This window comes from Diadema setosum, chromosome 13 (genome assembly GCF_964275005.1).
Source record: "Diadema setosum chromosome 13, eeDiaSeto1, whole genome shotgun sequence".
NCBI classification, from domain to species: domain Eukaryota; kingdom Metazoa; phylum Echinodermata; class Echinoidea; order Diadematoida; family Diadematidae; genus Diadema; species Diadema setosum.
The window spans coordinates 27,240,805-27,257,551 of NC_092697.1; the positions used below are offsets into that span (position 1 = coordinate 27,240,805).

Consider the following 16,747-nt stretch of genomic DNA (forward strand, 5'->3'; position numbering starts at 1 on the left):
ACACGTATCTACATCCACGAAGATCTGACGTTGACGAGACAACAATTCATTGGTTAGGTGCAAAAGCATGTGAATATTAAACCGATATACGACACTTTTGAATGGCCTCAGCATCTTTGGCCACTTCGGTCACTCTGATAATTTGACCACACGAAGCCAGGATGCGTCTCTGTGTCACTGTGGCAGCCTCTGCACCCAACTCCTCATAACACGTCTGGAGAGAAGCAACGAGGGGACTTGGGCCCACTCTGCCGGTCACTCTGCTTGCAGGGCTGCCTCCCCTTGCAGCGGTCACTCGCTGTGGGTGCTGCGTCCGAGACTGGTTGGAAGAGGAGGGTCACCTTTCATCTTCCCTGGCACAGCTGGGAAAACTGCAGGGGTAGGTGTAGTCCAACCACCGGTCCAACGGAACTCAGCCACGTCACGACGTAGTTGCCACTGGAATGACACAGACAAAATATGAATGTAATTTACAGCACTCGCCTGTGTCCCTATAATCGAATTCCTACAGAGAGACATTGTGATTTAGAGAGATATTGTGAGTTACAGACTTTGTGTACAGAATAATTGTATCTGTAGTTAATTATGGTACTACAAACTCCTTGGGGGAGATACTTTGAGTGTCAGGCCTTGTGCGGAGCTGTTGCCTGTCCAAGGCGGCAAGCAGCTTTCTGATTTATCTACCATGGGCAATATTTGATCATGCGGAGAAGCCAAGGGCCCCAGATTGAGCCCTAAATGTCTGCATACTAATATCAACCAATCACAGATTTTGGTTTCAGTGTCGGGCAAATTGTCAAATGAGAGCAAAAGAAACTAAAGATGAAACACAAAATCAATGAACTAAGACCTTGTGTGGTAATACATCTGAGGCATACCTATATGGACATCTCTCATAATATATCAGGTAAAGTGCACTCCTGTTATAAAGAACATAGTTCATGTATAAAAAGATTTCAGGTACAACATGAAAAATTCAGGGCCCAAAATCATCAGCTACATGTCTTTATACACTTTATTTGTTTGGATGTACTGAAATTTTTATATAATGAAAGAAAACTGCCAGTCCGGAGGACTACCTTATAATGGGGGTTGCCTGTAATTTATGGCCAAAATCAGTGACCTGACCTATAGATCCTCATCATTTCACCTGAATATCAGATTTTCATCTTTCCTATCAAATCCACATTACTTCTGGACATTCTACACTGAAGTTTGATTGGAATTGTACATTTTCTGCCACAGTCTCCTTTGAGGGCCGAGGCACGTAAAAAGAGGCATCATGTGGCAAAACAAAGGTAACATCCATGAAAAAAACAAAAAAAACAAACAAACAAACAAAAACAGTAGGGCAGGATTTGTAGCAAAATCCTACCACAATGAGTGGAGTTAACTGCAGACAGTGGAGGGAGAGCTCGCTTCCCACCTAGGCTCTTACCTAACGCTGCCGGGAGACAAGACTGCCCCCATCAGGTCTGTGGTGTGGCACGGATGGAGCTGGAAAAATGGCCTCCCCAGATAGGGGTGCTCCTAACCAACACAAACATTAAGAGAAATAACAAGCAAATAAATCTACTTATAATAACTGGACAATGTTCTAGTAATAACTTAAATTACATAAAAATGCGATCTTCCAATTATAAACTTGGAACTGGCAGCTCATTTGCACATATCAATTTTGATTGAACTACCAAATCATATATCTTATTAGATGAAAAATGAGCAAAGAAAATGGGATTCCATTGGGATTCGAACCCGAGACCTCCAGATTGCTAGCCCGGTGCTCTTCCGACTGAGCTAGAAAGCCTTAGCACAGTGTTCGTCCCAGAAACCCTTAATTCTCAATGCTGAAATGGTCAGAAACTATGGCAGTGTGCATGTGTGTGACACACACGCACACCCTTGAACCTGACATAAACCCAAAGGATAATTCATCTTGGGGATAAATGCGAGGGATCACCGAAGAGTATGTAACGAACGCAAACAGAAGGAAACTGACCCCAAATGAATCATATAAATATACAAACAGCTGTACATACTTTTACATATTAATATAAACATGTATAAACACATGTGAGTGTTGCGTATAAGATGATTTGTTGTTGTATTTTTTCCTGTTGGATTTGGTCATCTGAGTAAAATAACCCCTAAAATAAAAGGTCACTGAGACTGCCCATTTTACCCCCTTATAATCAGTAACTCACCGCAAATGTACTAAAAGAAGAGACCAGATAAATACAGAAATGGAAAATCTGAAAGTTTCTATTGAATTCTCCCCTATAGCGGTGCCTCGTTGAAAGCAAGCTTGTTATAACGAGGTTTCCCTGACTTAAAATTGCCTCCATCACACGAGAGAGAGAGACAGTTCCCCTTTCTTCCAGACACGGGGGTCAACTCTGTACCTGTTGAGTGATAAAGGTCCATCTCTCGTGGCGCAACCTCTCCTGGTAGGCAGACGGTACCATCTGCCACACCTCGTCCAGACTCAACAGCCTTCCATCTGCATTGTGAGTTAAACAAGAATGGAAGTCGTATCATATCACTGTGTGTCGCAAGTTGTATCAGTACATATAAATCGAGCAAATACAAGTGTAATTAGAAAATATATAGAAAGAAGAAAGGAAGTCCAAATGAGTGCATTTCCACTCATGTTCACATTGGCAAAATAAATAAACTCAGACTGACAAAATATGGTAGAAATTTCATCAACAATGGACCCTAAATCGAGAAATTTATGAAAAGAGCATCATACAAGTGTCAATGTCTTTACATAAGTCACATCCATGTACAAAGTTTGATACATGAACATGGAACAAATACACACCAAAGAATAGAAAAAGAAAGGGAATATGAATTTGGTGAGATTGTGTGTAGGCCTATATAACACAATAAATCAAAAACTTGAGCAAGTTGACTGAGATCTGTGTGTAGTCAGCATAAACACTAGTGCCATCTTATGCAATCATAGCGAGCTTTAGATCTGCAACGTGAACGCTAAGATAATGCTTATTAGGAAAAAAAAATGGCGTTCTACCCACGCGGGAGACAGCTGTATCCATCGTCCAAGCTGGAAGGCTGCGTTGTCTTTGTATTTGCGTTGCAAATTCAAAGCTTGCTTTTAAATAGTATCACAGGAACAGTACTTCTTTCTGAATATTGTAGATGAAGTTCATATTATATCTTGACCTGCGACCTTGAAGTCAGATCTTTACCCCTTTATTTCATTCAGATATTTGTGTTTAATTTCTTTCTACAAAATAATAAACACTTGACATTCTCCATTGAATGACTAACTGTATTTCTGGCAAATTAAACTTTTTTTTTTCCTCCAGAGGTTGTTCACTTTTGCACCAAATTAGCCCCAAATCAAATCAGCATAACTATACCTCATCATTGCAGCACGATTATCTGGGCCGAGTGTCTGCAAAATCCCCTTAAAGGGTGTGTACAGTTCTGGTCGAGGTGAGGATTTAGCTTTTAACGTTTTGCGAGATATTCAGAAACCACTCTATGAGATGTCAAAGAGCATGAAATTCTCAGGGGTATCAAAAGTTTATTTGATGAAAATCGGTTTTGAAATGGCTGAGATATCCAACAATAAGGTGAAACAAATAGATCCTAATAAAAGGCGTGGCCTGTCGCCTTTTATTATTATCACTTTTTTTTGATATCTCAGCCATTTGAAAACCAATTTTCATCAAATAAACGTTGAATCCTTCTTAGAATTACATGCTCTTTCATATTTCATAAGAGGTTTCTCATTATCTCACTTAGGAATGTTCAAAACATGGCTCCCCACCTCAACCAGTACTGTACAGTCATGTTAAGCATGTAAATGAGATACAGTATGTACATGCCAACGACATGGTAGCTTCAGCACCTTTTGTAGTGAGAGGCACAAAGGCAAACTTTAAGGACAAGTCCACCTTCATAAACATAAGGATTGAGAGAATGCGGCAATATTAGTAGGACACATTAGTGAAAGTTTGAGGAAAATTGTACAATCGATGCAAAAGTTATGAATTTTTAAAATTTTTGTGTTGGAACCGCTGGATGAGGAGACTACTAAGGCTTGTGATGTCATATGTGTACAACAGTATAAAGAAAATGTAAAGAAAATTTAACATATTTTCACTTTTTTCGCATAATAAAAGGGCACTTGACTTGCCTCTTTCTAAAGGCAATGGGAATGATATTACCCATAACATATGTCAGTAACGATTCAAGGGAATGTGTACTTTTTTCAAAAGATGAAATTTTGTGAAATTCTCTTTATAGTTTCCTCATATTGTTGTACGCATGTGACATCATACACTGCAGTAGTCTTCTCATACAGCGGTGACTGCACAAAAATTTCAAAAATTCATAACTTTTGAATGGATTGTCCGATTTTCCTCGAACTTTCAATGATGTGTTCTACTAATATTGCTACATTCTCTCAATCCTTATGTTAATGAAGGTGAACTTGTCCTTTAAAGGAATACCTATACAGATTGGCACCTAGTGATACTGCACACTCTGGTAATAAATGCCATGTTCTAACAATTTCATTCCCTAATGGGTGGGGGCTCTTGCAGAGCAGCTACAGGTATCATTGTACTATTCATGATGTCACCAAATATGCTGTTGTACATCATCCATTCATCATCTCTTTAAAAAACAATAAAACACAGTATCTTTTTTTCTCTCCCTCTCTTTTTCTAAGGGGAAAAAAAAATCCTGATATGACTGATAGATAGCACAATGTATAGACCACAACTTAAATTTGGGAGTGATGTTGCTTTGGTAAAATACATCTATATTCTTGAAATTACAGTTGAAAAGAAACAACAACAATGAAAAAAAAAAAAGAGAGAGAGAAAAAAAAGAGAGAGATCTGGGCCACCTGATGTTTTAAAATTCTAACCACTGACTTGCTAAAAACCATGTCATGTCACGACTCAAAAAGTGCACGAAAACAGGAATATATATGTCCCATTATGAGAGGTGTGAAATGGTTTGTCGCCCTTCCTCAGCTCCTATAAGCCTTACCTATCCTGCTCTAGAAAGCAAACAATCAACATAATTTACATATTTGCTGGCAGCCCCCCAATACACATATAATATGTGAACTTTGGCATTTCTCCGCTTGCTGACGCCTCACAGCTCATACATTTTTTTCCCCCTTCAGTTTTTTTCTTGTTTTTTTTTTTTCCTCCCTTCTCTCTGATGATGTGGAGAGAAAACTGGCTACCCTAGGCCTTCTACTGCAGGTACAGTTCAACGATGTAAAAGGCTAGATGAGAATAGGCCTAGCTGGCCGCCTGATCAGAGTGAATCAGCCCAAGGCATTGCGACTTTTGGTTTCTTGTGCTGTTAGTGAGCGCGGCAAGAGCTAATCTCTAATTCATTTATTGTTTGTTTGTCTGCTCTTTTCTCCGATGGAAGAGGCAATATGCCAGTCTGATTTCAGCATTTTGCCAAGTTTTCTAGTGATATATGATAAGTCTTTCTTTTTTTAATGTATCAACTAGCATGAAATATACCATGTATGAAGTAGCCTGAGATATCATCCTTTTTCTCTATCTCCATAGAGATAGAAATAAATACTGTACACATTACGGTACTGCTGGCAGACATGCCCATAGTAGCCATTTTACTGTTTCTTTGTTTTGAAGAGGGAGCTACTTAGTTTGCTGGTTTTGCAGATGTTTGACCTAATGAGATCATCATGTTGACCAGGTGAAATAATGTTCTACAACTTCGCGAACCTCTTTAAAGGGGAAATTCAGTCCAAATATAAGTTACATATAGTCTGATAAAAAAGAGTAAAATCTTACGAGTCCAACGGTAAAAAAATTTGACTGAAATCGGATGAAAAATAAGGAAGATATGACATTTTGAAGTTTTGCTAATTTGTGCAAAACAGTTCTTGTACAGTGGATATGAATATGCAAATGAGTGAGCTAACCATGTCATAACCTCACAATTATCCACTGATCCGTGTACAAAAAATTGATGAAAATTCAATGTTTCTATCATTGAAGTCTGAAACATGATGTTATTCCTGTAGTAGGAAATGCTCCAGCAAGAAATAAACTGAGTGTCATATGCAAGGTATATACCATTGTCTCACGAGACAGATGGATGCCAACAACAACAAATAACTTCAGAATAGAGATCAGTTAGATATATACAAGGATTTGAGTCTTGGGCATAATTGCGTTTTAATGAAAAATTGGACATTTCAAAATTTTATGTACAATCTTTACGGCAAGCTGCAAGGGGATGACATGCTCACTTTCCCATTTGCACATATTCATATTGACTCTTCAAGCACTGTTTCCCCCAAATCAGTGAAACTTCAAAATGTCATAACTTCCTTATCTTTCATCCAATTATGATCAAAATTATACCGTTGAACTCATAATATTTTACTCTTTCTTTATCAGATTATCTTATATTTGGTCTGGATTTTCCCTTGAAAGATGAAACTTTCCTCTTATACATACAGCCAGATAAGCTGGTATCTGCAAATAACCTTTGTTTTTACAATGAGTAAATCTCAGAACAGAATCCTGTAATAATCCCTGGAGAAAATGTCCCCAGTCAAAGAACTGTAAAATGAGGAATGTTCGCAAGCATTTCAATTTTGCGAATTTTGGGAGAGCCAAGATTCGTGAAATTAAAATGCACATGAAAGTTCTTGTCTACACTACTTGCGAAAATTTCATGCTGCGAAAATATCGCGTTTTACAGTATATCTTGAAATTTCACATAAACAAACAAACAGGCAAACGAACAATATGTAGACTGATTTCTTGACAAGGGATATATTTCTTGTGAATATAGTTCATGAGAAACTAGTACTTTTGACTACACTCAGATAGCGTGGACTGGCATCATTATACAAGGTGCTGCAACAAGAAACAGAAACTTTACTTGACAGTTCCAATATAGCCCAGTAGACAGACAGAAAAAAAAGAAAAAAAAAAGAAAAAAAAGAAGAGAGACAGAGACAGAGAGAGAGAGAGAGAGAGAGAGAGAGAGAGAGAGGGGAGGAAGAGCAAAGGTGGGGGGGGGGTGAGATAGAAAGACATGCATAAAAAATACTGACTATACTACACACATCAAGAATCCATGCTATTCATCATCAGAGGATATTATGTACTGTACTGTGCTAAAATCATTTGTCAACACTTTCTCTCACACTCATGGACATCATTCTATTGCCAGCAAAGCTTTTAGCACTGATAACTTCCCTCAAGCCTATTTAACCTGGTATACAATCCATTTAGTATTAGAAATGTCAACAAACTCCAAAATCCTCAGCGGTTATAATATCCCTAGGATAGGTAGTGTATGGTCTCATCTATGCTTGTAAATTGCATAATCACAAATTGTCTGTCATAAAATAAAATGGGAAAAAAATCACAATACTTCATTTTAACTACTGCTACTGGTGCTGCACCTCCTCCTCATCCTACTCCTCCTCCTCCTCCTCCTCCTCCTCCTACTACTACTACTACAACTACTACTACCACTGCTCCCACTACTACTACTACTACTACCACCACTACTACTGAATGGTCCATTTGTGTGTGTGTGTGTGTATTGCAGCCACATGTGTGTGTGTGTGTGTGTGTGTGACTTTCCACACAATGCATATCTTAAATGACATGCTGTTAAAAATTTGCAAATGAGTCATAGAAAACATGTCTTCCAAAACTTGTTTATAGAGCTACAATAATGTAGTATCCCTTGGACAGCATGGGGTGAGAAGGCCGGCTTGGCTCAAATATAGGCCTATTCGAGAATCCCTATAACAAATTATGTCCAGCCTTATCACTGATCTCTGTGTTTAAACACACACACAAGAAGAATCTCAAAGAATCTCCACTGGAGTTGACCATTACTGATGAGTGTATACTTCGACACACATATTCGCCGACCACCATGATGGGTGCCATTGGTGGTTTGAACATACCATGGAGCTACTAAGTTAGTAGCTCCATGAACATACCCTGGTGGGCAGCAAGTGAAGATTCAATTCAATATGGTCACCCATGTCTCTCCACATTACAGAGTCCTTTAAGTTTTTTTATCCTTGGATTACAGCTCATTCTTGAGGTCCAAATGCAATGCTACTTGATATAACCCTTGAAAAAAAAAGGTACTACTCGCAACAAACTTGACTTAGCATATCTTAAAAAACAAAACAAACAACACAAAATAAAACAGACTTTTTTTTCTTGTTGACAGAGTAAAGGGTAGGACTATCAATATTAATCGTGTATCAGTTAGTTTTGTTCTGGTGATATTAGCAGTTGTCATTGGGAACAACTCTTGTTGTTCATGTGTGTGTGTGTGTCACATCACTGCTCTAACTTTCAGAACCATTGGCAGTGACAGGGAAAACATTCAACACTTTATGATAATTGTTGAAATGCTTTGATGCTCTTCCCTCAGTATAAGATCGACAAACTGGACTTATTAATAATTTATCAAGTAAAACTTTATGACCGAGATACAAATTTTTGGATGTATCTATAAATCATATATGTCTTTATGCATGACAGAAAATAGCTAAATTAAAGCATCAGTTAGTCAATGTTTTGGTCTTAATCTCCATGATACTGAACAAAATGACAACTGTCATCAGGTAGATGGGTTTGGTGTGATAATGATAGGCAGTTCTTTTTCAGGTGACACGACATTTGCTCCTGCGACAATTGCTCCGGTCTTATTTTCTCCAAGGACTTAGGGTTAGGGTTAGGGTTGTGATAGGGTTTCCGGTTTATTTTGATGTGAGGATTAGGATTAGGGCGAGGGTTATGTGTTTGAGTAGGTTGTATGTTGGGCTTAGCCTACAGATATTTCATGGGAGCAATTGTCGCAGGAGCAAATGTCATGGAACCAATATTCTCTCATGAGGGGAGATGTGTAAAGGATGGAACTGCCTAGATTTTTTGTCTCCTGACATTTTCAGCTACTTGGCCCAGTGCCAGAATGATCTACAGGTACAGCACCTACACATGGCCAGCAAGAACTGGACTGTCGCTTCCCTCAACGAGGCTCAAGCATTAATGTTTGGGATGTATCCTGTATGGTAATGACAATCAAGTTGGCAAAAAATGTACGTACATTAACACACTGGTCTTGTGTTTAAGACTTACAATTTTGTAGGAATAAAACCCAAAGAAATAGAGTGAAAATCCACTGTAATTCTATGCAAAGTACAGTTTTGTAAGTTCTAATATAAAAAATCATATCAAATATGTCCTGGCTAATTTTTTCATCACAAACTTGAACATTTGCCCTTTGTCTTGTGTACTGGCGCACACACACACACACACACACACACACTTGAAATCAAATTTGCTTTTAAACAGAGACAAAGGGAGACTGTACAGAGAGAGAGAGAGAGAGAGAGAGAGAGAGAGAGAGGGAGAGGAGAAAGAGAGCATATGACTTGTGAGAGTGTGACTGTGTGTGTGTATGATGAAGCTGGATATCTTTCAATTAACCCTTTAGTAGCTGAACTGCCCGAAACTGCTCGTCTTATTAACCACCCGTCCCCTTATTTCATAGTTTTATGCTTTACCATCTTTGTTTTAATAATATAGAATATATAATTATGTAATTTGAAAGAGGTCAAAGGTCAACAAAGATATGTCAGACTTGCTTCTGTGACACACCATTCTCTTGGTATAGTCTATCATATAAACATAACTTATAATAGTGTGTTATTTTACATAATTTAGACAGTTGTTGAAATGACAGTAATATTGCTGTGACTTTTAAGAAACAAAAGGCCATTATGTATGGAATCTTCAGTTGCTAAAGGGTTAATTGGGGCCCATACAAATGTATGTAGTGAAACAAGAAAAGGTATTCAACAGCATAAAAATGCTAAAAATTGTAAAAATCACAATTTCAAACAAGGAAAAGTAGAAATTACGCGGTGCGTAATATATGTCCCCGCCGGAAGTAGCATTCAGTAGCAAAATGTACAATATAGGTAAAAAGATGAAGGTCAAAGGTCAAAGAGGTCAAAGGTCAAAATGGTCAAAGGTCAAAATTCTATGTAGAAGTTTTGAAGCCCTCACCTAGTGCCATCACATAAAGCGAACGGAATCGAAATCGGGTTAGAAATGGCGAAGGAGTAGCATTTTGTAGCCAATGTACAATATAGGTAAAAAAATCAAGGTCAAAGGTCAAAGAAGTCAAAGGTCAAAATTCTGTGTAGAAGTTTTGAAGCCCTCACCTAGTGCCATCACATAAAGCAAACGGAATCGAAATCGGGTTAGAAATGGCGAGGGAGTAGCATTTGGTAGGAAAATGTACAATACAGGTCAAAAATCAAGGTCAAAGGTCAAAGAAGTCAAAGGTCAAAATTCTGTGTAGAAGTTTTGAAGCCCTCACCTAGTGCCATCACATAAAGCAAACGGAATCAAAATCGGGTTACAAATGGCGAAGGAGTAGCATTTTGTAGGCAATGTACAATATAGGTCAAAAATCAAGGTCAAAGGTCAAAGAAGTCAAAGGTCAAAATTCTGTGTAGAAGTTTTGAAGCCCTCACCTAGTGCCATCATATAAGGCAAACGGAATCAAAATCGGGTTAGAAATGGCGAAGGAGTAGCATTTTGAAGCAAAATGTACAATATAGGTCAAAGGTCAAGGTCAAAGGTCACAACTGAAATTCTGTATAGAAGTTTCAAAGCTCCCATGTAGTGCTATCATATAAAGCAAACAGAATCAAAATCGGGTTAGAAATGGCGAAGGAGTAGCATTTTGAACATTTTGATCACACACGGACGCACACACGGACACACGGACGGACGGACACACGGACACACACACGTACGGAGCCCGTTTCATAGTCCCCTGCTCGAACTCGTTCGGCGGGGACAATTACCGTAAAACATAACATTTTTGCATGCATGAAACATTCCTGAGGAGCAAAGATTTGCAAAAGTAAAAAGCATGTGAAAGGTTTTATCTGCATTATGCGTTGAATGCTAGTTGCCAATTCGCGCAAGTTTCATGCTGCAAAAAAGGCCAATGGATCCAATTCACAACATATATTCACAAAATGTAAATATATAATGTGAGTAAACCAGTCTACCTGTCCTCGCTGTTCAAGAGATGAAAAAGGGCATGCTACATATTCAAATGTATAATTATTTTGATAAGAGAGCCACCACATACAATGTAGGATGGTTCAAACTCCACAAACTCAAAAAGCATTTTAATGAGATGATCAAATAAATGCGGGCATCAAGACTACACATCCTTACAATTACAACATAGCACTTTTAGCAGTGGAAAATCATCTATCATAAATGTACAACTACTGTATGTTACTCCTGTGGGATAGTGCACAAAAGAGTGAGGTGAAACGTAACATGTCAGAATATCAGTATAAAAGTCATGTATCATACATTAATATAACAGCAATTTCCTTTAATCCCCCCCCCCCCTGCTTTGCAGGATGACTGTCAGTTCTTCCTGGAAAATAAATATGACCCATATCCATAATCAGATAGTCATTTCATAATAGGAAGCCATCTTTTTTCTTGGAAAGCTCATTTGGACTGTTTTTCAGTAAGATCTCACCTTTGTATAGCATTCAGCACCAGAGTAACACAAGTCAAAATTTTGATCAATATTAGTTGTCTGGCTCTGTGTGAAAGACGAAGAGCTCATCAAATCTCATATTTTTGTTACAAGTCAACCTAACATAACTTGAATCTGATGGGGCCAAAGGGTACATACATGTATATCTGTTTCCGCTGCGGCAATAATCAACTTACCTGTTGTAATTGACACACACTTTGTCACATGGTCTTTACTCACATACTCCGGCAGAAACTGAAATCGCATAATGAACCACGACACAAGTGCAGCAGAGTGAATAATGTATCCTCTGTTTTTGTCTCTAAAGTGATTGTTGTGCACAAATTTGTAGATTCACCGTCTTCAAAGTCCACAGTCTGAGAATTAGCAGAGTCACTAGCCATTCACAGACTAGGGGCATGTTTTATAAAGAGTTACAATCAATCTTATGCTCAATTTATTGAGCGTAACTTAATATTGAGCGTAAGTCCTGTTTCATGAAGACACTTGCGCTTGATTTAAAGAAAAATCAAGCATAACTTTCAGTAGATTGCTTAGGTTGCTTATGGAACGCAATTTGCGATTGATCGCAGTTTACACTCAATCCTTATGAAACAGGCCCTAGTTCTTAGAATGAGGAAATGCCAAAAAAAGAAAAGAAAAGAAAAAAAGCAGCAGCAAATGTAAAAGTCTGAACAGTCTTGAAGAGCAACTCAGTATGGCTCCTACTCATGCTTGTAGCATCTTTAACACAAGAATTCAGTTTATATTCAAGTATGTGTGCATTTCATTGTATTGTTTTATAAAGTGATGACTTATCGGCAGCATATTTTTGCATCTTACAATTCAAATTCAAGCAGTAATTCAACTGAAAGTTGTCTAGGATGACTCTGCTTCTAACCAATTATACTACGGGCCAGAAATACATGTCATTCCTTCATCTACATTTTTAGAAGTGCATTGATCTGGACTACTGAAAACGACCAATGAAAATCCAGGTCCGTTCCTACAAGAAAACAAGTCTAAAATTACTACTACACTTGCATGTGTTCTTTCAAAGGGATTGTTATTTTTTGCCCCTGTATAACTTGTTTTTAAGTTCAGAATTATGGAATATTTTGCATAAATATGCTGTCAAAACAATGGTCTGGTACTAACAAGATTCAAATAGCATTGGGCCACATCAAACAATCTATGCATCAGTGTCTGATCAGGCTTGTTTCTTGGATGAGACCTAAAAAAAGAAGCAAAGTAGTTCTTAACATTGTCAAATACTGTCCATCTACTTGGGAGTATGCCAACAGCACAGGGCAGAAGGTTACACTCAATGAATGCACACAGAAACTGACATCCACATCAACAAATCATTTATTTCACACCTTTCACAAACCTGATTTACTTGCAGTGAAATAGAGGACAGGCACTGAGTAGCTCTGACTGTACAAGATGTGATACTCAAATTGGCAACTCTCAGCAACATCCCAGTCGCGTGTCTGAAGCTGTCTATGCAAGCAATCACAGAAAATAAAATGTGATGAAAATACAATGGCGTGATGAAATATTTCACTTTCAAATGTGAAGTAGCAACCAACTGTCTATGCAAGCAATCACAGGAACTAAAATGTGATGAAAATGCAATGGCGTGATGAAATATTTCACTTTCAAATGTAAAGTAGCAACCAAGAATTTTTTACAAGAAGACGCAAGTGTTCAAAGTCCTCCCTGTCTGAGATATCTGACAAAAATTGGGATGTCTTAATAAAAAAAAAATAAAAAAGTATTTGTTAAAGGGATAGTATAGTATTGGTGAAGATGAGGATTGGGCTTTGAACTTTTTGCGAGATACCACGAAATCGCTTTTGAAATAGTACAGAGCATACCATTCTAAGAGGAATTCAAAGTTTATTTGATGACAATCGCTTTTGGAATGGCCAAGACATCCAAAAACAAAGTAAAACAAAGCAATCATAATAAAAGGTGGGTCCCACCTTTAATTACAATTGCTCTGTTTTGGACACCTCAGCCATTTCAAAACCAATTTTCATCAAATAAACATTGAATTCCTCTTGGAATCACATGCTCTTTCATATTTTATACGAAGGTTTTCATTATCTCACCAAAAAAATGTTAAGAGAGATAAGTTAGGTCTCAACAAAAACTATAAGATCCCTTTAAGAGACAAAGCAGCAGGCAGATCACAGAGGTCTTTTACCCTACTAGGGGCAATAACCTTACAGAGTGCAGTGACTCCTGTTATATGATGGAGGAAAGGGTAGTCATAGACCAAAGCTTGACAACTTGGCATTCCCCTTTCTCCAAGGCACGATTTGTATCAACTTTGATAATAATCTACCCATACTGCACATTCAAGAATGTATGAATGAACTTGTAGAAATGAAAATGATTTTATACCCGATACACAATGCATACCACAAAGCATGATAGATGACCTGAAGCTTTTGAGTAGTGAGGGATAAAAAAATAAAGGAAAATGTAATAAATTTATGTCAAATGTTCATTGATATTGGCGTCACCACAAAGAATGAGTTTTAATTACCGTACCCTGTAACACCTTCAGTTGTATCCAGTCAATCTTACTTATTATTAAAAGGGAATAAAAGAACTTAATTCTATTCATTCATGTGATATACCTTCCTTCAAGACCCTAATGATCGAGGGTAATAATAATCGCAGAACTCTCTGGTAGAAAAGTGCCAACACTGAATAGGCTTCTGAATACAGAAGATCATATTTTGATTCATTATTATTATGATCACTATCATGAATAAGACCAAGAGAGAATGAAAAGAGAGATGAGGCATTTGGTAAGCAGTAGGTGTGAGGTTCAAATCCCAGGCTGGTTCCTCCTTTTTCACTTGGGTGTAACTTCCAATACTTCAGCTTGATCATGTGATGCTTGTCACTGAATGTACAATTTTGATTTGATTCGACTTGATTTGATTTATTTCTGCATTCAATCAAATACAAAATGAATTCAAATTTCAAAAGCACAAAGACAAAGAACAGGAAAAGAAACATAACCCTGAAATAACAGGATGGACAGTAAGGAACAAGAATGGAGTCTTACATCGACACTCCCTTCAGGTGGAGGCCATTCTTCATCCTCGATGTCGAGTGCTACGTCACTGTCTTCTGAGCGATCCGGACCAGGCTGGGAAGATGATGTCGCTTCACTCCTAACCAATGGCCGACACAGAGGGCGCACCACCCCTTGATTTACAAGGTAACAAACCTCTTCACAGCCATTCTGCAATGGTAAAACAGAAAGTCACATGTGTGTTAAAATAAATACATAATGATGCAAGGCTCAAAGTTAGTTCCAATATACCGTAAATCGGAAATCATATAGTAGATACATAATTTATATAAGATATGACTGACAAAGAATCAAACCTGCACTTCACTATCGAAGTAATGTACGACCAATAATGATACTAACTAGAATAATTAGAACAAAAGTTAAAGTAAATGATGAATTTTGATCATCTTGTGCACATAAAATCATTTTATTACAATGTACTTGGATATAATCTGCAGAGATAATGTCCATAAAATTGTACCTGTGCAATATTACCCTCTCCTTCCCATCCCCCCGCCCTCAAAAAAAAAAAAAAGAAAAAAAAAAAAGGTGCCAGTAAAATCAAGGAGTGTACATAACTTAACCTATATCCATTCCCATTACACATTTTGCCAGTTGATAAGACAATGACAGAACATGTATGACTTTAGCCATTAAATGCTAGAAACATTATAGCTAAGGTCAGTTACCAGTCCTGCCAAGGGCAAAGATATCATCGAGGAAAATCATGTTGCCAAGAAGCTTGGCAGGCTGGTTTCGTTTCACTGACGCAGTTAGACTGACTTGGGACTCGGGAGCGAGCGATAAACTCAATGGCATCACCCTGGCTCATCTGTGCACTGGGTACCATCCCCCTGGAAGATACTTCACAAGGTCCTATCATAGTACCCTGTGTACAGTATATCTCACCTCTGATTTTGTTCTAAAAGACAGAACAAGTGCATTTTTAACACCGCCATGACCTCGAAAATAATACTATATCTTGAACTGTAACATATCCCTCATGATTCTTCAATGCACTCATCTGAGGGGTATATGCAAGAATATCTAGGATCAGATCTACATGTATACAGTATGAGCTACTGCTTAAAATGTAATGTCTGACCTTTGGACTTTTAGCCCATGACCTCTGACCTTGTAAATCTTGAAATAAATCTATTCAAATATTGAAAACTGAGATACATTACAGGGTGTTTAACAAATAGTTTGCTTTTTTCAAACATTTAAATACCCCTACCAAGCTGAGACCTTTGATCCTGGGTGGGACGTTGCAAATTGGGTTTTGAACATGAATGTCATATCATTGCGGTTGTACTGTACCTTGTGCAATGGTACAGCAGGCAAGAACTGCTTCTGAAGATTGTTCATGGTACATACACTGTATGTGTACAATTCAGGAAGGGGGGGGGGGGGAAGAGGAGGAGGAGGATGGGATATTAAGGGGAAAAAGTCCCCCCCACACACTTTGTTTTGCCCCCCCCCCCCAAGAACTCTTTGTTTTGTGGTACCTTAGAAGCCAAAATGTGACAGACCTGCTTGAGGTTAAAATTTGAAGCTGATGGTAATATTAAGTACATGTACACCGTACATTAGAAAGCGGTTAGTTAAAATATCGCAGCATAGCGTGTGGTCAAAGTCTGGAGTGGGCCTTTTTAGCTTATTCAAGTCAGTACATAAATTCAAAGGAATAGAAACTCTTGACATATGATTGCAGAAAAACAAGATGTTAGTGGCCCTTCAGCCACGTCTAAACACGGTCCACAAAACTGTGTTTGGTTCAAAGATACACAAACACTTTATGGCATCACAATAAATTAACCCTCATAAAAGTACTTATGTGATCTCTTATTGCAAAGTATAAGGATGTTCTTTAGAACATAATTGAGATACCAGTACTTTGCAGTTTTGAAGTCATTTTTTGTCAATATTCTGTGCAGCCAAGAAGCTCGCTTTGCTTTAAAGAGTGACAGACAGCAAACAGAATTCTCTCTAAAATGCAGTAATATGGTACATCTCTGCAGAGAATCTAAATTCAAGATCTTGACTCTC

At 38.0% G+C, this 16,747-nt stretch overlaps 1 protein-coding gene across 1 annotated transcript; it reads right to left on the minus strand.

The window, feature by feature from the left end:
• Positions 1–344: 344 nt before the first annotated feature.
• Positions 345–14,860, minus strand: LOC140237307 (ubiquitin-like-conjugating enzyme ATG10). The gene is given in 5 exon segments (XM_072317245.1): positions 345–438; positions 1,427–1,530; positions 2,403–2,500; positions 12,989–13,101; positions 14,687–14,860. Coding segments are annotated over 5 exon segments (444 nt in total). The 5' UTR covers positions 14,722–14,860.
• Positions 14,861–16,747: the final 1,887 nt, after the last annotated feature.